The 25,127-nt window shown below is 34.1% G+C and overlaps 1 protein-coding gene across 11 annotated transcripts in view; it reads left to right on the top strand.

The window, feature by feature from the left end:
* The window catches only part of LOC145255848 (uncharacterized), a 542,783-nt gene that overhangs the window by 399,097 nt on the left and 118,559 nt on the right, over positions 1 to 25,127 (top strand). For all 11 annotated transcript variants that reach the window (XM_080114598.1, XM_080114596.1, XM_080114594.1 and 8 more), the window contains 3 exons: positions 9,304 to 9,474; positions 10,303 to 10,679; positions 13,472 to 15,499. In XM_080114598.1, the coding sequence (XP_079970724.1) occupies positions 9,304 to 9,474; positions 10,303 to 10,679; positions 13,472 to 15,499 (2,576 nt within the window). The remainder of the gene's footprint in view (positions 1 to 9,303; positions 9,475 to 10,302; positions 10,680 to 13,471; positions 15,500 to 25,127) is intronic.

Here is a 25,127-nt window from a genome sequence, read left to right as displayed (position 1 = left end):
AGAAGTAATGAATCTTATTTTTAGCACCTATTTTATATAAACTTTTTCCATTTCCCAGGTAGTGCTCAATTTTAAACATTTTATTTCTTAAAGGGGCGATACATATACACATCTATTTTATATAAGGGTTTTTTGTTGGGGGTGAATGGATGTTTATTTTTTCAATGAAATTGTGAAGGAATAAAAAATTTACATTTTTTTTTTTTCACGTAAAAACGCTTGAAAAAACAATTTGCCAATTTCAATTTTTTCAAGATAATTTTAGGGGATGGTTTTTGAATGAAATCATTGTAAAAAAAAAAAAATTATTTTCGCATCAAATATAAATATACTGACATTTCGAAACGCATTTAAGCCGAATAATGTAAAATGCTACAGATTTTTTGTTGTCATTTGTTTTGTTTTTTTGTTTTTTTTCTGTTCACGTGCATTTTGCCATTCTGCCATTGTCCGCTCGGATGCAACGTCCAGGAAAAATTGTTTAATCTCTCTTTTTCTTTCGTGTTCCGCATCATTTTGAACACACATCAGCATCAGATCATTGCATTTCTGCACTTTTTTCATCTCGCTTAATTTTTTATAAATTTTGTTTGGATTCTTGTTTTGCTCAAAACAAAAACGAATGAAATAAAGAATTTCTAAAATATAAAAAAACAGAAAATTTGTCTAAAAAAAAATGAGGCAATCTTTTTCCCCAGAGGAATAAGGGAGGAGGGAGGGGATGAATAGGAAACAAAAAAAAAATCATTTGGCTTCTTCGGACTACTGTTAAAAGACCCATGGCAAAGTAGATAGCGTATTTAGTAAAATTTTACTTGTAAAAGTTATACTCCTGGAGGTTGAATGTTCAACCTCAGTGCAGACGACCCCAAAAATACAATTGTAAATTAGTTGGGACTTCTACCTAGTCATGGCTGATGGAATGTTATATCCCTGGATTCAATAAAAGATTCCTTCGAAATTCCAAACATATTCCAGAGTTTGACAGAAAGTTTTTTAAGTTCAACAAGATACACCTGAAGAAGGTGTTACGTGTTTGTGTGTCTAGGCGTATTCACAGTAACACGTATATTAAAAAAAAAAGAGTTAAAAGAAACACAGAGACTGGTGGTATAAAAAGAAAATTCATTTATTTGTGAACAAAAGTAAAAATAACGACTTTTTTACATTAAAATAAATGATCTAAGGTTTTAGTTATTAATTCGTACACCAAATGAAAGGCACGCAAAAACTTGAGGCGACCTTTTAGCTAAAAATCAATTTTAACTCCGACCACAATCTAGAACTGAAATAATCCCTGGTCGTAAAAAAAAGCAAACTGAACATCAAGCAAAACAAACCATTGCAAACAATGCACAACAGACAACATATTGGTAAATATAGATTTTCCTGAATTTTGATATTGACCAGAAGAAGATCGGTTGTTACATTGATCGAAACATTGTGAAAATGGCACCAAAGATGAGAACAGTAGTCCGACGAATCCAAATAACACCATTGAAACTGCGTTACGCAATTTTCTGACAATTTGGTTTGTCAAACTCCTCAAAACGGGTGACGCTGGAAATATAATTGTGCCTTAAGACTTCTACCCAGTCACGGCTGATGGAATGAAAGCATGTTACTGGCATGGAATGAAAGCATGTTACTGGCATGGAATGAAAGCATGTTACTGGCATGGAATGAAAGCATGTTACGGGCATGGAATGAAAGCATGTTACTGGCATGGAATGAAAGCATGTTACGGGCATGGAATGAAAGCATGTTACTGCCATGGAATGAAAGCATGTTACTGGCATGGAATGAAATCATGTTACTGGCATGGAATGAAAGCATGTTACGGGCATGGAATGAAAGCATGTTACGGGCATGGAATGAAAGCATGTTACGGGCATGGAATGAAAGCATGTTACTGGCATGGAATGAAATCATGTTACTGCCATTGAATGAAAGCATGTTACTGCCATGGAATGAAAGCATGTTACTGGCAAGGAATGAAAGCATGTTACTGCCACGGAATGAAAGCATGTTACTGCTATGGAATGAAAGCATGTTACTGGCATGGAATGAAAGCATTTTACTGCCATGGAATGAAAGCAGGTTACTGCCATGGAATGGAAGCATGTTACTGCCATGGATTAAATGAAGTGGTTCTGTGTGAAATTTTTGCAGATTCCCAAGTATGACAGAAATATTCCCGAGTTCGATAAAATACACTTGAAGAAGGTCAGAGGTTACATCGATCGAAACGTTGTGCGAATAACAGTCAAGATATAAACAGCAGCAGTCCAAAAGAATCAAATAATACGAATAATCAATGCTCATCTCAAAAATCGAGGAATGTCAATTTTGATTATATTCTCAATAAATCTGTACAAAAAAAAAAAACAACAGAAAATTGGTTGAAAACTTGATTTGTCAGCTGAAATGTCTTTTCCTTGTTCTTGTTATCTGTTGTCAAATGGATTGGAAAAACAAGCATCATTTCTGATCAATGCGGTTTTGAATTGTACAGGGGTTTTTTTTTAGCGATGCCAAACTTGTGTGGTTTATTTCAAATATTAATTTATGGCATTTTTTTATTTATTGATTTATTTATTTTTTATTACATTTCTACCCCAAACAAGACAAATTGCCACTTTGGTGTAGGGGGCTACTATCAGAGGCAGCAACTACTGGGGCACTATGTTGGGATTTGGGCAGCAAGATGTCAGTTCACGTTACACTTGAACCTCTGCATGTCAGTACAGTTAGGGAAGCAGGGACCTGGAATGGAATTCCAGAGTCTAGCGGTTCTGGGGAAGAAACTACTGGAGTAGAAAGATCTTTTACATCTAGGGATCTCTACTGTGTGGTGGTGGGATTTAGCTGCCTGTTGGGTTTGTCGAGAGTGTCTACGTCGTGGGGGCACAAGTGTCTGCAGTTCGTCAGAGCATTCACCATTAAAATACTTGTAGAACAAGCAGAGGGATGCAATGTTTCGTTGATGGGACAGAGGCTGAAGCTTAGATGCCAGTTCAGGGCCTATCAGATTGGCGACTCTTTTGAACTTTGTCTAGGAGCGAGAGACTAGCAGCAGATGCACCATCCCAAATATGACAACAATACTCCATACATGGGCGAATGGTGGCCTTATAGAGGTACAGGATACTTTCAGGTGTCAGTAGTTTTCTAGCACGGTAGAGAGAGCCTATCTTTTTCGCAGTGGCCCTTGCAATGTTTTCAATATAATTGTTCCAACTCATGTTTCCTGTGAACGTTATAATTTTAATAAAATTTCAAGAATATGGCTCCTGCAGTTTGTGTATATATGGCGTAATCTAGAGGCCCAATTTTAACAACTTTACACATTAAGCTATATTTTGACAATGCGTTGAATATTGTCTTCCAAATGGTCTATTGTGTTTGGTTTATCAGTATAGACATGGAACTTTACATATCCTCAAAGAAAATAATCTAATGGAGTTAAATTGCATGGAATAAGGTGGTCAGTTGACAGTTTCTTTTTGTTTCAAATTATTCGTGCATCAAACATGTCTCTTAGTAAATTGATTGTATTATGTGAGCCGTGTGGCATGTGGCTCCATCCTGCTGAAACTACATGATGAATTGCCAAACTAAGCTGAACTCAAAACCATTGATAGTTGCCCAATCTGCAATTAAAGAAAATAGAGTTGTCAATTTAAAGTTTGACGCCTCTAAAAAGAACATCCTTTGCGTGATATTTTAAAGTGTTATGTGATTAATATCCAGCGTAGTTCCTATTTGCATAGAAAAAAAGGCGTGAAAAGTGGTCAAGTTCTTGTATGCATTAGAAACTGAGGTAAAGAAACCTCAACAATTTAAAATAGCAAATCTGTAAAGCCATTGAGTTGAAGACAATTATTTTTAATCTAATATTTATTATAAATCTATATTCCTATAAAGTTGAGTTTTTTTCTTGCTCTGGCATTTATATTAATATTAAAAGCCTACTTTTTGCCCCCCCCCCCGACAAAGAACCGTTATAGGGGTAAAATTGCCCCAAAATCGTTCGTCCATTTGTTTGTCCGCACTTTTCTTAATAACCATGCCTTGGATTTTTTTTTTTTTAAATTCCCACAAACATTAGTCATGCCAGAACGGATTGATTCACTCTTGGAGGGGGGGGGGCCTGCATGCTCGGCTTGTTCTATTTAAAAACTATTAAAACAAACTTTTTAATATACTCAGTCATGGATATGTGAGCGACTACATGAAGGTTAATTAATTTGTATATTTCTTTGAAAAACGAACATTAATTATTTATTCATTTTTTTATGGTTTCTTATCATTATTATACTAAATTTTATTTATGCATAGTTTCTACATTCTGTATTATAGAATTTAAGATGAAAACGTTTTAGGGGCCCTGTCGGTGGGGCATTAGAATACATCGACTGCCTCCCTGCAGAGGGTAAAAGTCCCTCAATGGGGGTCCTGGATATGACCTTAAACTATATCCAGTGGTGAGGCCCCAGCTTGCGGGCTTTGGGGAGTGTGGAGCCACCCTTTAATTACCATTGCTCCCAGGTCCACTCTGACCCGGAGTTGTAGTACCTGTTAGGGTTCCAACTATGGGTTAAATAGAAACCGACTTTAAAACAACAAATATATTCTATTAAAAAATTTTTCTTCAAAATCTTTGTATTCGGCATTAAATAACCTGAAAAGGGTTGATATGCCGTAAAACAAAAACAACCAACCAAAACGTTTTAGGACATGGAAATATATATAAATTTGTTATTGCAATGTATTGTGACCTAAGTCACTGTGTAGAGGTATGTGAAGCTTCTTCCCGGTGCACAGAGATGGGGCTTTTACTAGAGCAAGCAATCAATCGATTTTATTTTTTAAAAAATGGGTGATTTCACTGATTTCGATGACAATAAGAATATAGGATTGTGAAACATTCGTTGCTCATCATTCAATCCCGGCCAACGTCGGATCTTCTTGCTAGTATATATATTTATTTATGGTGTCTTTTAAATTCAATAAAAACCCTCCAAAATTTGCTGATGAGGAGACCTTGCTTACCAAAAAACTATATATAATTATTCTACATAACTTGATGTATACCACAATAAAAAGCATTGTTTTCCGAAACGATCGTACAGATAATTGATTTTGTTGTTGTTCCTTCTTATGAAACGGATTTTTAATTTAATTAAAATTTGATTTTTAAATTATAAATCACATTACTTAATATTGAATTAGCTCTAGGACATTTAACTATCGAGCTTATTATATATCTAAATTACAACGAGCACTTTCTATTTCCTGTATTTTAATTAAACTAGTAATTTCACTGTTACATTAAAATACACTCAGCTCTTTAGACTATTGTTCTAATCTCCTTTAAATTATATATATATATATATATATATAATTATTAAATACTTTGAGATTTGCTTGTCAACGGTCCCTTTCCTACTTTTCAATTTATAATTTTTGTTCTCTTTTCTCTTTGATTTTGTTAAGCATAGATCATTTTTTTGGTGGATGTGTCAGGGTGACTCTGTAAAAAGCAGGTGAATCTCTGACATCTAGTAAGATGAGAGGAGATTTTTGGTTGATGCGACACTTGGCATGCAACAAAAGGAAAAAAAAAAAAGTGTGCAAAAAAAAAAACATTTATTGGTCGTGAACTCGACTGGGTTCTGCTATGAAGTTGTCTTCATAAAAATGTATACAAAGAGTGCAAATAGAATTATGTGCGTGTATGTAAAAGGTAACAGTTTGAAAATGTACTGAATTGGGTGTCTGTATGTACATAGTGTTTGCTATAAAATTGAGTCCACGAGAATATGTTCAACAATATCTGAGTTCTATTTATAGTTACTGAAGGGAGTGTCCCCTGACAGATATCCCAAGTTTGAAAATTCCCTTCTGTTGAGAAAAAGGAGGTAATGTTACAGATGCACCATCCCCAGTAAAAACAAACATAAAAGAAAATGCTAGAAAAAAAAAATTAAAATCAAATCAACACTTACTGGCATAAACGATTCCAAATAATTGATAGGAAAATTCTTGCTTGTGTAAAGCAACTAGCAGGGAGACCCAATGTTATCTGGGATTGAATGAGGATCAAGAAATGTTCCACCCTTCCATACTTTTACTGTCATCGATGTCAAAATTTGTGAAATCGCCCATTTTTTAATCAAATCAATTGATTACCTACGCTAGTTAAGGACCCCACCTTCCTGCAGTGCCACTCTGCAATGTTGCATCTCAGAGGAGATGCATTTTGAAAAAAATGGAGACAGAAAGACAGACATACATGTAAAGATATATGTGGCAGAACCTGCATCTGTTGCTGTTATTAAGAGTTGACATCTGACCAATCTCTCCAAGATGATGTGAGGTCTTAGTAATGGCAACAGATGCAGATTCTGCCATTTGGAAGTGGAAAGTATGAGCCACCTGGTATCAAGTTGCAAAGTTCTTTTGAGAGACGGCTACTACACAGCGATTCATGATAGTGTGTGCAAGTACCTCCACTGGACCATCTGCAAAAAACTAAACATCCAATGTAGCAGCAAGTCCTGGCAACATCAACCTGGAAGAATTTGTTGGAAATGAGTCATACACCATACATTACAACCATGTAGTTTCTACAGTCACCTACCTTGAAAATGCTGCTCTGAAAACTAACATGGTTTTATGGAATGGGTCAGAGAGAGTTGCAACCTTGGTTGAAGTGAGTGTTCCTAATGATGGAGGTCTGAAGAAAGCTGAAAAGAGAGAGGGTCTCATGTATTATATGAAGAGAAACTGGAATTTTAGGGAGATTTCAATCATCCGAGTGATTATAGGGCTTATGAAGAAGAACTTTAAAACCTATCTAACTAATATACCTGGTGAACCAAGTGCAAGAGAGATCCAGACAATTACACTTAAGGGAACAATGAGGATCCTGAAAAGAGCTCTCGGTTGGTTTCAATAAAAAGTGGGTGAATGTTGGCAGCCAATGTGGCTGTCCCATACCGAGCCTATAACCAAATAATAGGACAATTTAAAAAAAAAAAAAAAGGGGGGGGCAGAATATAGCGATTTTTATAAATTAGATTATTCTCTCATGTACTAACAGCCAATCAGAAGCAAGAGAATGTGTTATATTATGAACCTTTTTCTCTAGAATTCAAATACACAACAACATATTTGGTGTAAGCAACAGTCCATTTTTATTCCTTGTTGTTTCTCTGTCATGGTGGATAGAGAGAGGAGTGGGAGAGCGACAGAGAGAATATATCGTTGCGTCCGCTCGGTTGACAATCAAAAATCCATCTGCCAATCTTTTTTGTTTCCCTTTTTTCTGTCAACTTTTAAAAACATCAACATAACCAGATTCCTTTAACTCCTACATTCTTTCTCAAACAATAACAAATTTTGTTTACATTTGTGAGAATATTGAAACAATTCTGGTTTAGCTGCCATGTTCCTCACATTCCATCCGCAGACACGTGCTACATTTTTATCCATATAAATACATATATGTATATACACATATACACACTAGCATGTCAACCTGGCTTAGACCTGGCTGTTTGTGTAACAGATGGACTTGCCCATTTAAGTATAATGGAACATCTCAGTCTGCTTATAAACCAACTTTCTGGGTTTCTGTCCCATAATTTCCCCTCCCCCACCTTCCAAAATTATAAAACTGGATTTGTGATATTTTATGTTATTCCTTATTATATAACTGTGTCTATGTCGTCTTGCTCCCTAAAATGTGTGTGTGTTCTAATGGCCTCTGTGTGGTCGTCTCTTCAAGCTCATCCACATGCATCTGTTCTCATTTCATCATATACAAGTCTTATATCTACAGTCTATACAGTCTGGTGTGTATACACGTGGCCAAGCTCCTTTAAGAACCCTTAAGTTGTTTATCTACTTGCTGTGTTATTCTTAGTAGCTCTTGACTCTGCGTGTGTGTGTATATGTGCGTTAAGAGTTCACCATACCTTTTTTTTATCCTTTGTCTTCTGCGGTGCAGTTCTTTCCATTACTGGTTGATGATCTGTAAAGAAGCATTCAAGATGAAAACGTGATGCTGATTTTCTAGCAAGAATCTCTTCGAGTGAACTGGGAGAGCCCTAGCATTGCTGACTTAAACTTTCTTGTGTTTTCATTGACACATCTTTGTCTCTCCTGGTTTCAAAACTAACTCTATATTCGATCAAGTCTGACTGACTACCAAGCTTCCTCCAAATTCGTCTGTCTACTCCCAAAATCCTCCATGTGCATTTCTATTTATATCAGGGTGTATGTGTGAGGATGTTAACCCCTGTTAACCGGCCTGCACCCAAAATTCACCGACCCACTTTCTATTTATATCAGGGTGTATGTGTGAGGGTGTTAACCTCTGTTAACCGGCCTGCACCCAAAATTCACCGACCCACTTTCTATTTATATCAGGGTGTATGTGTGAGGGTGTTAACCCCTCTTAACCGGCCTGCACCCAAAATTCACCGACCCACTTTCTATTTATATCAGGGTGTATGTGTGAGGGTGTTAACCCCTCTTAACCGGCCTGCACCCAAAATTCACCGACCCGCTTTCTATTTATATCAGGGTGTGTGAGGGTGTTAACCCCTCTTAACCGGCCTGCACCCAAAATTCACCGACCCGCTTTCTGACAACGTTGCGTCAATGGAAGTCTCTGAATTTAATATGTGTCACCAGCAACCACTTTGACCTCTTTGCATTTACTCGACACAAGTAAGTTGGGTTCAAATCAGTACCGCGTTAACTGCATTACTGACACACAACATTTATTTATTCTCAAAAAGTATTGAATATTTAACACTTGCCACAGATTCCAAATGAAGATGTGAAAAAGTAGACTCGATGATGTGGAGGTACTCAAACATGGCTATTGTGGAAGTTTTGATAGCAATGGACATGGTTTCTCAAAAGAATCTTGGCAGAAGTCATCTGATGGTGCTGAGACAACTGCGTGTTTCACTACAGTGGACAAACGAATATTGTCGCTTTTGTGACTAAACCAAAAAGAAGAGATTTTACCAAGCATCTTCAGCAGTCAGACCAAAAAGTTAGGAAAGAGGAAGTGTGCTCTGTATCATACCGTTTATATCGATCATCATATAGATAAAGCAACCAATGATTGGCTGCACAATTGTCACATGATCTGGGACTCCATATATATATATAAAAAAATAAAAATTAACCCCAACAGTGTTTTGAATTCCCAGTTTTATTTATGGCAAAATTTGATCACTGGTTTGTTTCTAATGTTGTTATTTGCTATTTGTATTTCAGTCTAACTTTGCAATGGGACGACTTCCAAACAATTGCAAAAAAGTTTACATGCTGGACTTTGGCCTGGCCCGTCAATACACAACCATTAGTGGTGAAGTCAGACCTCCCCGTGCAGCTGCTGGATTCAGAGGCACAGTGCGTTATGCTTCGGTAAATGCACATAAAAACAAGGTCAGTCTCTATCAATGTTGTTTCATATAAAACCACATGAGGTGTCACTCTTCGTAGTAAAACACAACATACGATCAGTTGAACATGTGTTATACAATGTGGAATGTAATTTTAATCTTTTTCAAAAGGAAAACATGTAAACTTTTAAGTATCTCAAATGTGGGTCTTTACTGAAAGTTTTTTTTTAAACTCAGAAACAAATAAAAAGTTTTAATATCTCAAATTTGGGTCTTTACAGAAAGTTTTTTTTTTTTTAAGTTTAAAATCGCAATATAAAAAATTAATCTATAAACATTTGAAAGAAAAATTTAATCAAAAAATTATTTTTTAAATTTTTTAGAAATATTTAATCCATCAGATGAACAATTAGTCAAATATAGTCATCAGATAATGACATACCAAATATGGTCATCAGATAATTACATTCCAAATATGGTCATCAAATAATTACATACCAAATATGGTCATCAGATAATTACACACCAAATATGGTCATCAGATAATTACATACCAAATATGGTCATCAGATAATTACACACCAAATATGGTCATCAGATAATTACACACCAAATATGGTCATCAGATAATTACATACCAAATATGGTCATCAGATAATTACATACCAAATATGGTCATCAGATAATTACACACCAAATATGGTCATCAGATAATTACATACCAAATATGGTCATCAGATAATTACACACCAAATATGGTCATCAATAACGAAAAATATTTTCAGCATTCAACATTAAAACTTTATCTTGTTCCTGACTTATTGCATATTAAAATTTTTGAGAGCTGTATTATTTCATTGTTTCGCTACAGGAAATGGGTCGACACGATGACCTGTGGTCGTTGTTCTACATGTTGGTCGAATTTCTAGTCGGACAACTGCCTTGGAGAAAGACCAAAGACAAAGAGCAGGTGGGATCCATGAAAGAAAAGTATGACCATACGTTACTCCTGAAGAACATGCCATCTGAGTTCCGCACATTCTTGGACCACGTCAGTGAGCTCGACTATTATGACAAACCGGATTACAGCCTATTACACAATCTGTTTGACCAGTGCATTCGACGCAAGAACATCAGGGACGGCGATCCTTTTGACTGGGAGAAAATCTCTGGTGACGGCTCATTAGCAACAACGACAACTACATCCCCACCCGTGGCGATCAAGCAGACTCCTGGAGCAATTCCTGCGTAAGTAAAACATACTTTAGATTTTTAAAGTTTTTTTTTTCTGCAGAACGACTTTATAATCATGTATTTAATATTTTATATTATATATATATATATATATATATATATATATATTGCCGGCAAAAAGAAAGTCCGCACTTGTAATTTTTTTAAAAACTGCAAATATAAGCTAAATTTAATGCAAATGTTTAAACAAACTATACCTCATTTGATTCGCCTTTTTATTCTTTTATAATTTTACCTGTTCATATTTGACTTTTAATTGAAATATAGTGTTCACGTCAATTTAAAAAAATAACTACAAATCGAGAAGGCAAAAAAAAAGTCTGCACAATGGAAAATTGTTATTTAAATGTAACTTTAGGACATTAATGCAACACAGATACAACAGAAACACAATGAACTAGTCAGTATTTAGTAGAATAGCCCTTCTGCAATTTGACAGCCGTTTAGATTAGATTAAATGACATTTAAGATACACTGAATATCCTAACTTTCTACGATTTTCCTAAAAGTCAACCACGTGTAGGATTTATGGAAGCATAAAACGCATCCATCTTCATCTATGAAAATCAAAAGAAGAAATAACTCTCATACTATTTTAAATACAACTGATTTCGGTTAATAATGATTAAACATAAATTAAATAACTCAACTTAAAATAATATTTCTAAACAGAACAATTTAAACAATTCTGTTACTAATAACCATTAATAACATAAAGCTAAAAAAATTTCTTTAATGTCATATGCAGGCTGTCTTTGGTGTTGTGGGAGGGCATGTTGGTGATGTCCAAACAAAGTAGTCCAGCAGATTTAGGTTAGAGGAGGAAAAAGGCTAGTGAGAGAAGGGTACAAGGCCGTAGCACTCCTTCTGAAGACAAGCCTGGGTCTTATTGAACTTGTGGGCCAGCACCGAGTCCTGCTTCCACACCCAGGGTTTATCAGGGGTCACCTAATTGCACCAGGGGATCACCACACTCTTCAGCACATCCAGGTGCAACTTTGGAGTTGACTTTCAAGCCGACTTCAAAGATGTGAGGTAGCATGATGTGACCCTCACTTAAAACCCACACCAAAGACCATAACCATGGCTGAAAACTTCATTGACCTGTGTTCTCAAGCGTTAAACTGTCCAGATTTGCATTTTGAGAGTGCTGGCAATGGTCCTGTTGTCATAATTTGAATCAGCAGAGAGCATGATTTCACTTGTGTCACTTTCAAATGTGATAAAAAGCTCCTATTGCTCTTATGATTTGTACACAACTGTAACAACAACAAAAAAAACCCGGTTTTCATCAAACTGAAATGGAATCATGTTGTCTTTTCTAGGGCAATAACTTTATCGTTCCACACTATATTATTTGGACTTCTATTTTCATCTTGGATGTTATTCTTACAACTTTTCAATGTTTGTAACCTCCAACGGTCTTCAGGTGCATCTTGTCAAACTTGAGAATTTTTATGTTGACCTGTCTGCAAGGATCCATGGCACAATGGATAAAAGTGCTATGTTATAATCAGTTGTAAGTGATAATCTTCTAGAGGTTGATGGTTCAATCTTCAGTGCAGGCGGTATTAAGAATATATTACTTAAGACTTCTCTCTGGTCATGGCTGATGGAACAAGAACAAGCTCATTCAATAGATTAAATAAATCATTCGATTTGAATTTCGTACAGGTTCCCAAGTCAGAGATTACATTGATCGAAATGTTGTGAAAATAACATCCAAGATGAGAAGAACGGTTTGGATAAAACAAATTATTCAAATTATTTTTTTAATTTAAAATTCGAATAAAGAAATAAAATAATCCTTCTTCTCTTTTACTTAAAATATGTTTTTTGGTTTCGTAAAAACTATTGGCTTGTTTGAATGTTTTTATGTAATTGTTTCTTTTTATATTTTGCAGTTTATCTATTTTTCCATTTTATTTTTTTTTCTGTACATATTGTCAGGTTTTAACATTTATGCAGTCACACATATATGTATATTCACACACACACACACACACACACACATGTATATGAGAGAAAAGAAATTAATAAATTTAATTGTAAATTAAAATTTACAATTTATTATTTGACAGAATACTCCTGCAAACAATGTGCAAAGTCCTTATTCCGCGGAGTTTCAAAGAATGCTGTTCTTCTCTCTCTCTCTCTCTCTCTCTCTCTATATATATATATATATATATATATATATATATATATAAAGTGATGATTATGTAGTTCCAACGAGAGAAAAAAATATATATTTAAAAGAGTGTAGCCATCAACAATTGTGTGTGTTTTCAGCCTTTTATCAAATTATATATATATATATATATATATATATATATATATATATATATATATATATATATATATATATATATACTGGTCAGATTACTACAGCAAAAGGATATCTACCCTTCCCATAAAACACACAAAGGGAAGGGGTGAATCTGAGGTCAACTGTAACTTTGTCCTATAAGTGCCTGCTAGCTGATTAGGATGGGTGCAGTGGCAACTAGGAAACTGATTGGCTAACTAGAATATTTAATGACATGTGCATGACCACAACTTTTTGCATAAGCTTGATGAATTCCCATGAGAATGAAATGCGGAATATTCTGTGTAGCTTAATTGCCATATATATTTTCATAACTTACTCATATATATATATATCTGTGTATATATATATATATATATATATATTACAATAGTAATTATCTATTTTTAGTATGAGAAATGGAAAAGCTTGTGTGTGTGTAATTGTTCCTTAGTTGATATTTTCTCTTGTTCTATTCCAGCCATCTTCACGGGCCGCATACTCCAGGTCATGGTGCCACGGATGTGATGGATGAAAACTTCAGCTACAATCAAGATGAAGAGCATGCCGACACCAAAAAAGGCAACATTGATTTGATTATTGATAATCGTCTCTACAAGAGTGAGATCGACAATCGACTCCGTGAGGAGCAGAAAGAGAAGCTCTACCAAAAGAAGCAACTAGAACAGCTGGAAAAGGACGAGTGGAAGTGCCGGTCGGAACAAGGAAGCAAAGAGATTGTTGCTGACAAGGGCGAACTGCTCAAGGCTGACAAGGCTCAACTGTCGATTGCTGGCCAGAAATCGTCATCCGATCTGGCAGTGTTGGATAACCAACTTCGGCACATCCTGAAACCTACACCAGACGACCCGGGCTGCAGTAAGTGCGACTGCAACAAGGGAAACTCCGACAAGGACGAAGTGCTAGATGATAAGGATGGCATGGCTGTAGATGAAGACCGGTGTAGCAAAGGGGCAGCTAGCAGCAAGGGTACAAAAGGCAGCGGAGAAGAAAAGAATGGGGAGACACTGATAAAGGTTTCTCCACACAGTCCAAAATCTCGTGGTGCTAATGAACCCAAGGGGACTCCACTGACGAAGATAACTGGTGAAAACTCTGAAAAGGAAATTGCTCAAAATAAAGAGAACGCGGAACATGTTTCAAAGCCGGAGCATGTGTGCAATACTACAGACAATACAAATCCAGCAAACCCGCATCATCCTCTGACTGTTAGTGGGGCCCCTACCCAGGGAGATGATAAAACACAGACCCACATGGATGCCACGAATGCATTCAACGATGAGTTTGCCACTAAGGCAGCCCCTTACACTGTGATCAGCCACTGGATTGGCATGTCAGCCTTTGGATCCAGTTCTGAAGATGACCATGGTAATGAAAGTGACCATGGCGGCAATGAACCTAAAGGCCTCAATGTGGATGGGAAAATCTTGAAAGTTCGGGACAAGATAAAATACTCACACCTAAACACGTTGGCAGATGAAGAGTCCATACGACCGGATAGTTCCAATCGAAACTCCATGATTCTCCTGGATGATGGCAAAGAGCCGTTCAATATCTTAGCCTGCTCTGAGGAATCGTTAGATGGTCATGGGGGGGATACGTCAACCAATCAGAAATGTAAGGATAATATAAATACGTTGAACTGGGACGAGTCTAAGTGTTCACTGCATGAAGAATCTTCCGAGCAAGCTCATCGTAGTATTCCAAGATCTTTCACAGTCCCGGATGGAAATGTCCACTTTACTCCGTCGTCTAGTCCGAGCAAAATGCCAGAGAAACTTGTTAAGGACATTGGTAACATGATCGGCTCCCCTCTTAAACACCCGTTCAGTGCAACCCGTCGTTTCCTTAAAGTACGCAGCAGCTTATCAGAGAAAAAATCATCGGGCTCACAATCAAAGGCAGGGGGTCTTTTGGGTAAACCTCCTTTAGCGCAACTGCCCGTAAAGTCTAGTCCAAAACATCATAAACGTGGTGACAGTGATGCCGGTGTGAGTGACCACTCTAACCCTGAGTACACTGTGTCCAGGTTTTTACTTAGTCTAAAGAAAGATGATAAGTCATTAGATAATGTTGCTGTGGAGATGTGCGGCTCGCGACCAGAGTTTGGTCTGGAGGCCGATGAGAACCATGCTGTATCTCCTGGAGAAGCAAGCATCACCCTAACTTCCCAGAAGGTGCTTTATAAGAACATCGACGGTGATCATGCCTCGTTGAATGACCTGCACAGTGGCCATACGGAAGAAAAATATAGTACAAAACATTTTCGAATAGGCAGTAGTAGGCACCGATCGACATCGGAATCTCGAATAAGTAGATGTCGGACTAAAAATAGTCAAAAGTCTGCTTCGACCAGCTCCTACGACCAGTCTGCGGATTGTTCTGGTAAAGATGCCTTAAAACCTCTGGAGTCTTCAGAGCAGGGAACCAGTTACTCTCCAAAACCTCCCCCAGGCCCCGCCCCCAAGAAGCCTGTGGTATCAGCAAGGTAAGATTTTCTTTGCTTTTTTTTATTTATTTATTTTTTTTTCTCTCCTGTTAAACAACTAAATTTTCTATTTGTAAGTCCATATTTTAATGTCAATATTTTCTAGGTTTTTTTGTCCTAATGTTTTCATCCGGAGAGACTGGATCTCAAACATTTTTTTTAACTACTGTTCAATATTCAATCACAGAACACAACTCTTTGATATGTTTGATTCTCTTACTTTTTTTTTCTCCTACCAGTGCACTTTAGCGTCGATAATAAAACCATCAGCTTTCAAATGCTTTAGTTATTTGTGCAGCCTAACCCTAACCCGCAGTCCTATTTCTCTACACACCATCACAAAACCATTTTATTCAATCAATCTGGATTCGTTTTTAATTCATGTTCAAATTTTTTATTTTATCCATCAACTTTTGCTGGATTTCGCTGCCATCACTCAAGTTTTTTTTTTTTTAATTGCATTTGTTTTAACTATAAAAATTTATTTTGTCACTTTAGAAAATCGTTTTTACTGTTGATTTTTGTTACCTGTCTGAAAGTTGTTTTGTAAGAAACGTAAAATGTGTATCTTGAATAATTTAGAAAAAGATGAGCACTATCAAATGAAGACATGTTGCAGAGCAAACACCAACGATTTTTAAACAATTTCATTACAAAGTGAAAACATTTGAGTTTTGAAAACAATCTTTTTAAAAAAAGTGAAAACATTTGAGTTTTGAAAACAATCTTTTTAAAAAAAAGTGAAAACATTTGAGTTTTGAAAACAATCTTTTTAAAAAAAGTGAAAACATTTGAGTTTTGAAAACGATCTTTTTCAAAACAGTGAAAACATTTGAGTTTTGAAAACAATCTTTTTCAAAAAAAGTGACATTTGAGTTTTGAAAACAATCTTTTTAAAAAAAGTGAAAACATTTGACTTTTGAATACAATCTTTAAAAAAAAGTGATAACATTTGAATTTTGAAAGCAATCTTTTCAACATAGTGACAATATTTTATTTTTGAAAACAATCTTTTCAACATAGTGATAATATTTTATTTTTGAAAACAATCTTTTCAACATAGTGACAATATTTTATTTTTGAAAACAATCTTTTCAACAGAGTGGCAATATTTTATTTTTGAAAACAATCTTTAAAAAGAAGTGATAACATTTGAATTTTGAAAACAATCTTTTCAACATAGTGACAATATTTTATTTTTGAAAACAATCTTTTCAACATAGTGATAATATTTTATTTTTGAAAACAATCTTTTCAACATAGTGACAATATTTTATTTTTGAAAACAATCTTTTCAACATAGTGGCAATATTTTATTTTTGAAAACAATCTTTAAAAAAAAGTGATAACATTTGAATTTTGAAAACAATCTTTTCAACATAGTGGCAATATTTTATTTTTGAAAACAATCTTTTCAACATAGTGACAATATTTTATTTTTGAAAACAATCTTTTCAACATAGTGACAATATTTTATTTTTGAAGACAATCTTTTCAACATAGTGGCAATATTTTATTTTTGAAAACAATCTTTTCAACATAGTGACAATATTTTATTTTTGAAAACAATCTTTTCAACATAGTGGCAATATTTTATTTTTGAAAACAATCTTTTCAACATAGTGACAATATTTTATTTTTGAAAACAATCTTTTCAACATAGTGACAATATTTTATTTTTGAAAACAATCTTTTCAACATAGTGACAATATTTTATTTTTGAAAACAATCTTTTCAACATAGTGGCAATATTTTATTTTTGAAAAAAATCTTTTCAACATAGTGACAATATTTTATTTTTGAAAACAATCTTTTCAACATAGTGACAATATTTTATTTTTGAAGACAATCTTTTCAACATAGTGGCAATATTTTATTTTTGAAAACAATCTTTTCAACATAGTGACAATATTTTATTTTTGAAAACAATCTTTTCAACATAGTGACAATATTTTATTTTTGAAAACAATCTTTTCAACATAGTGACAATATTTTATTTTTGAAAACAATCTTTTCAACATAGTGACAATATTTTATTTTTGAAAACAATCTTTTCAACATAGTGACAATATTTTATTTTTGAAAACAATCTTTTCAACATAGTGACAATATTTTATTTTGGAAAACAATCTTTTCAACATAGTGACAATATTTTAATTTTGAAAACAATCTTTTCAACATAGTGACAATATTTTATTTTTGAAAACAATCTTTTCAACATAGTGACAATATTTTAATTTTGAAAACAATCTTTTCAACATAGTGACAATATTTTATTTTTGAAAACAATCTTTTCAACATAGTGACAATATTTTATTTTTGAAAACAATCTTTTCAACATAGTGACAATATTTTATTTTTGAAAACAATCTTTTCAGCTTGAAGGCAAACAAGTTTGGAAACAATTGAAAATCTGAAACAATGCTTGAAAACAACTAAAAATATGACAGCCAAAAAATTCTTATACTCCTTATAATCAATTTTTAAGATGAAATAGGTTTTAAAAATATAAGTTTCTAGCCTTAAATGACCTTTTAGAGGTCCTTAGGTCGTTAAAATAATCAACCAACCAACCCAATTATACTGGGTGCAATATAACAATCATTAGAAAATTGTCTCTCTAATAATAATAAATAATAATAATAATAAATATGAAATCTGCATAAATTAATATATCATATTTTATGCCTGGGCAATGCCAGGCAACCAGCTATTATGTATATATATATATATATATATATATATATATATATATATATATATATGAACAAATGTTTAATAAAACATGTTAAAAAAACATCTTGAAAAAGAGTTAAAAACATATTTAATTTTAAAAAGGAAGCACAAGATAAGTGGATAGTCCTTAATCCGCGGAGTTTCGAAGAAATACTCTCCTTCTCATCAGAGGGCAGGAATTAGCAAAATGCGGGATCGGATTTTGCATGTAAAAGTATTTAATGAAACCACAAGTAAGTCACAGATCTTACTTGGTTAAAAAAAAGGGTGAGATAAGGAGAATAGGAAGTAAAAGAAAAAATGATAAAAAGGTTTCACATGAATGGATAGTCCGGTGAAGGGTAAAAAATCCAAGAATGGTAAAATCCAAACACGGTCGAATTAAAAACTTCCAATCCAACAGGTAAGTTCCAAAGGAATCGCGTAACTGGAAGATGGTCCAAAATGATCCAAAAGGCAGAATTCCTTAGAAACAATCACAAATGAAATGAGTTCAAAATCATTAAAAGAAAAGTTCAAATGGGCACAGAAAAAGCACTGGAGAGAATATTTAAAACACGTCTGCCAAGGCCGGAAGAATCAAGTAAATTAAGGTTTTTAAAAATAAAAAAGTAAATAAATAAAAAATAAAAAAAACGGAAAAACGGTGAAAGTTTAAATTTGAAAAAGCAAGGTCAAAGTAACCCAGACAAAAAGCGCGAAAGTTAGCGTTAATAATTAGGTCAACTTAAATACGCACGTGAAAGTCCCAGAATGAAATTAAGAAACACGAGTTTCTTATATATAAGACTGATTGATATAATAATTCACTGATTGATATAATAATTAAGTGATTGATTTTGCGCTACGAAACAGATACTGTCAAGAATTGTAAATGTCAACTGAATTAAAGGAATGAATTATAAGATGGTCAACATCATGAATTTTGGAATATAGTTTTTTTTTGCCATTTATTCACTATATTGCTCTGTAATTACATCGAGCTTCTTAAATAAGGATTGGTATATATTTTTAGAAAATATATTTCTACAGATATATATATATATATATATATATATATCAATTCTTTTATCTAGTTGAGATCAATTCTTATGAGAATCAATTTCCAAGGCAAAATAAAGCTCAATATAGAAACTATTAAAGTTATTTTAAAAAGTGTTGTGAATTTTTCTCAGAAACATGTGTAATATTTTATTCTTCCAAAATTGACACGTGATATGATTTCTAATTATACATATCTGCTCAAGTAATCTGTTGAATATCGTTAAGATGACCAACTACATTGTCCACTTCATGACATAAATAGGTTTTATTTCTCAGCTTGTGGAATAGCTATTAAAGTTTTTTTTTGTTTTTTTTAATGATTTTCATCCCAAACAAGGCACACTGCCACTTGGACTTCATAGGCAGCTGTTTAAGACCAAAGCTACAGGGACAAAATGTAGGGAGTTGAGCAGCAAGATGTCTGTTAACATTACATTTGAACTTCTACATGTCAGTACAATCAGGGAAGCAGGAGACCGGAAGGGAATTCCAAAGTCTATCACTTCCAAGGAAGAAACTGTTAGAGTAGAACGTTTTCTGCGGATCTCTACAGTGTTAGGGTGGGATTTTGTTGCTTGTAAAATAGGCACAGGAAAGGACAAGAGTTGGAATTTGGTTCATAAGACGGAACCTATTAAGCTGGAAACTTTTTTAGACCCTGTCTAAGAGGGAGAGACTATGGCAGATTTGCTTTGTAAAGATATAGGATACTCTCAGGTGTGAGTAATTTTCTAGCATGGTAGTGAGAACCCGCCTTCTTTGCAGCAGCCTTAGCAATGTTTTCAATGTATTTTGTTCTAATTCATGTTGCCTGTAAATGTTAGGCTGAGGAGTTTAAATGAAGAGCTTTCAGATGGCATATTATTAGAAGTTGGCCATTTGGTTAGAGTGTCAGAAAATGAGTTCAAGGTGATTTGTGTCTAAGGTTCAAATCGTTCGACCAGTTATCTTTCTTGTTCCTTTTTTATCCTTTTTTTTTTAACTTTTCGTTTTCCATTGCTTTTTAAAGATCAGATTATATTCATAAATAACAGTTTGGGACATAATTTTGTAAAAATAATCAAAATTTTATTTAAACCATTCTATTTTTATTTAGTAATGTAAAGTAAAAATAACGCGTTTGAATGTATTTTGTTAAAAATATAAACAATATTTTTATACTCCTGGCCAAGACCAAGTTCAATCCAGTAATATGTGTGTGTGTGAGAGGGGGAGAGAGAGAGAGAGAAATAGAGAGAGAGAGAGAGAGAGAATGTGCGCAAGACAGAGCAAGAAAATTTGTGTGCGAAAGAAAGAAAGAAAGATGTACACAAAAGAGAAAGAAAGTGTGTAAGAGCTTCATTCAATACCGAGCTTATAATTATAATTGAATAAAAAATTATAATTATAATTGAATAAAATAATTATAATTATAATTGAATAAAAAATTATAATAATTGAATAAAAAAATATTATTATTATAATTGAATAAAAAAATATAATCATAATTGAATAAAAACAATTATAATCATAATTGAATAAAAACATTATAATTATAATTGAATAAAAAAATTATAATTATAATTGACTAAAAAAATTATAATTATAATTGAATAAAAAAATTATAATTATAATTGAATAAAAAAATTATAATTATAATTGAATAAAAAAATTTTTAATCATAATTGAATAAAAACATTATAATTATAATTGAATAAAAAAAATTATAATTGAATAAAAAAATTATAATAATTGAATTAAAAAATTATAGTTGAATAAAAAATTATAATTATAATTGAATAAAAAAAATTATAATTGAATAAAAAAAATTATAATTGTAATTGAATAAAAAAAATTATATTCATAATTGAATAATAAAAAAAAAAAAGACCTCATTTCAGCTTCAATAGAACATTGACCAATCCCTGTCAAAACAAACTACCAGGTACTGGAGCACGTGGAAAAGAAGAACATATCAAGGCCTTGTAGACTAAGAAGAATAGGCGGGGGGGTGGAAAAATGAGATGACAAGACGAAGGAGAAGAAGCGAATGATGTGCACAACTTTGTCCGCCCATAAATTAGGCCTTTCAAATCGTATTACTCAAAAGCATTAATAAAGAAGATAGCCGACAAAGTCATAGAACTCGTCGGACACAAGTGGGAGCCGACAATGACAATGGTTGTGAATGTGTGTGATGTTTATGTGTGCTTTTTTATGTTAGAGAACCTACATACAATCTAAAAGAGTATGCTTATGTAAAATTTAGCAGGAAAACATAATCCACCAAACCATAACCATGTCCTTCCTCTGCATCTTCTAGTGGGAGCTGAACATTCGCTCATATCTAACATGGCATTATAGACATAGCTGTTCCAAACTCGACTTCAAGTGAGATTGAACAACACACTGAACAATCATTAGCCATTGCTATCAGTGGTTGAAAAGGTTTCTTGTAATTATTAAAGATAAAATTTAGTCTTGGCAGCATTGAATGTTACTATCCATTTATGTCCCGATTCCACTATAGACTGGAGGTCTTCCTCTAAGATTTCAGCTATTACCTTCATGTCTGTTATAGAGCCTTGTGTTATCAGCAAATATACTCGTCTCTAAGCCAATTTCATCAGGGAAGTCATTTATGATTATCAGGAATAACAAGCCGCACATGCGTGGTTCCCCTCTTGTGCTGCATGTGAGATGACGCCACAAAATATAGCAAAGAAATGATGAATGTGAGAAATGTGAAAGGCCAACGTTGCCTTCACATTTTCGTCAAGTTTCAGAAAAATCCAATGGATGAGACAAATTATGGGGTAAAAAGTGCCATTTTTTGCAATTTTGGGGCATTTGCGACCCCTTTTAAATTCCTGGAACGCCGAATCTCAGTGAAAATGGACAAACAATGCAGTTTCATACTCGACAGAGTTCAAAATAGATTTTGCAATCTAGTACGGGATGCCCTTTTCTCTTCTCACACAGAAGAGATGTTACAAGTCTGTCTTTGCTCTATCGCTATTTTTATGGCAAGTGTTCGACTGAGCTCGAATCTATGGTCTCCCCTTGCTAATCCTTCACAAAAAACACTCGTCTAGCCCAAATCACTATCAATAAATTCCTTTCACTCTCTATTGTTGCCTAAACCTAAACATGGATCCCATGAACAAAGCTTTTTTCTTTTTGAGAACTGCCTTCCTATGGAACTCTGTTCTGTTGGTCTGCTTTCCAGCTGACTACAATATGATTGCCTTCATGTCCAACGAAAACAAGTTCTTGTTCAGCCACCCTCATAATTGATCTAATTATACCAAATTACTTCTACAAATGATTATTATGCAACTGTCCCAATGGCTACACATAAACCCTTATCCTCAAGTGGCCTCCACGCCTTGATATGTAAAAAAAGAAGAAAAAAAAAACGTTCTCATCTGTCAAGGTTACACCTGTAGATTAAATAAAATCTACCATCTTCAGTGTATTAATTTCAAAAATATGTTGTGCTTCCAAAGCTGATGATACTCTAAACAGCATCCACATATTTGTATGGGATGTTGTCAAACTCTTCAAGAATCTGAATGCAAGGAAAGCAGATCCTGACAATATTCCAGTCATGGCGCTAACGAAACTGTGACCAGAATTAGTTCCTCTCCTCACAAAGCTGTTCAATCATTGCTTAAAGGAGAAACGTTTCTCATCAGAAGAGATGTTGCAAGTCTGTCTCTAATCTACCATTATTCTCATGGTAAGTGCTTATCTGAGCTTCATTCAATGGTTTCTCCCCCTCTGTCAAACTTTCACAAAAAGCACTTGTTAAGCTACAACCACTACCAACAAGTCCCCCCCCCCTCTCTATCAGTGCCTAAATCTAAACACAAATTCCATGAACAAAGCCTTTTCCAACAATTTCCCGCCTGTGGAACTTTATTCCATTGACTTGCCTCCCAGCTGACTACAACATGATCGTCTTCAAGTCCAATATAAACAAACAAGTTCTTGCTCTTCTGTCCCCTTAAATAGTGCAATTCTGTTTAGTTCCTACCAAAAACAATCACTGAGCTGTTGTCTCACTGACCACCTTAAACTCATTAATCCTTATCCTCGAGTGGTCTATGGGCCTTCATAAGTGGTGACTCCTTTGTTAAAAAAAAAAGAAGTAGATCAGTCTTCTGTGCATTGTTTGAATGAATTAAGAAATTGTCAACCCCCTCAGTTTCGCCCAGCAAAATGAACTGCTGACGTGCTGACTGTAATATCACACTGAATCTGAATCTATCGAGGTTGGCTTGGACTCTAGGGCGATACCTCCTGATATATCAGATGCATTTGATAGAGTTTAGCACAAAAGTTTAGCTATGGCATATCCGGAAATGTTTTCTCAATTATCAAATCCTTTCAATCTATGAAAGAGTTGTTGATGGATTGACGACTGAAGCACTCAAAATCAAGGGTTCATTTTGGGCAGATCATATTCTGAGATCATTTGTCGATATCTACACTCATGATATAACTGTCTGCAGCAAAAAGCCAGAAAACCTAACAAATAACAAATTTTACTAGAATCAAAGTGTAGTATCACGCTAATCAAATGATTGGATAATAACGTTATTTAAACTAGAGGGACCTGTGGAAATTCCACAGCAAACTCTTTCATATGAAATATATTGATGTTGGCATTCTGTAGATGTTCAGCATAAATGGAGACCTCCTGATATTATTGTAGCTCTTTTGTTAAAACTGCAAAAGTATTTATTTAAGCTAGCAGGGACGCCCGACATAGCCCGGACATAAAATATGCTTAAATATGATATTTTAATTTATGCAGATTTCGTATGTATTATTATAGAGTCAATTTTCTGTCGATTCTTATATATTATAAAGTTTTAATTTCAAAAATAAAAAGTACATCCATATGACTTGGGTGCATCAGCTTGAATCGAAACTGAAACCAAAACTTACGTGGAAAAAAAAAGTATATATATATATATATATATATATAAAACTTGAGTTCCTTCAGCTATAATCGAAACCAAAACTTATAAAGAATTCTTGATAAAATTATTTATAAAATCGTCACCGAAAACAAAACTTATGAAGAATTCTTGGTAAAATTATTTATTACAAGAAATTGAATGTCATAACAATTAAACAACAGTCACTCTGAAGAAAAAAGATGTAAGCATGACACACAAAATAACACACGCTATCATATTAATATATATATATATATATATATATATATATAAAATAAACTCCGTGGATTAAGGACTATCCACTTATCAGATTCTTTTTCAAAGTGTTTTTTAACATGTTTTATTAACTGTTTGCTCTTATATATATATATATATATATATATATATATACACACACATATATATATATACTAGCATTTCAGCCCGGCGTTGCCCGGGTGTTTGGAGGTGTATGCTGAGCAAAAAAAAAAAAGAGTAATTTTTTTTTAATTTGACCCCTATTATGACCCCTTAAAATTTATAGTTTCGGGCTCAAATCACTTTATTAAGTTAGATCCAGGTTCAAGGAACCTATATCTAAAATTTCAAGTGTCTAGACCCAAAATTGTCGGAGGAGTTTGGTAGAGTTCTTAAAGGTCAAATCGTTGAAATTTGACCCCTTAACAGCCAAATTTCTGGCTGACACCCGTCACATCGATTTTCCCAAATCTCAGTACCCGGTATTTCAAATTTCGAGTCTATAGACTAAAAATTGACAGAGTTATTGCGTAGGGAAATGTACACAGACAGACAGACAGACACGTTCACTTTTATAGATATATAGATGTGTGTATGTGTGTGTGTTTTGGCCAATACGTGTGGATCGAATGTGCAGTTGGAAATAAGTTCTACACCATCCA

Source organism: Euprymna scolopes, chromosome 31 (genome assembly GCF_053919585.1).
Source record: "Euprymna scolopes isolate OS-2025 chromosome 31, ASM5391958v1, whole genome shotgun sequence".
NCBI classification, from domain to species: Eukaryota; Metazoa; Mollusca; class Cephalopoda; order Sepiida; family Sepiolidae; genus Euprymna; species Euprymna scolopes.
This window is presented reverse-complemented; position numbering and strand designations above follow the sequence as displayed.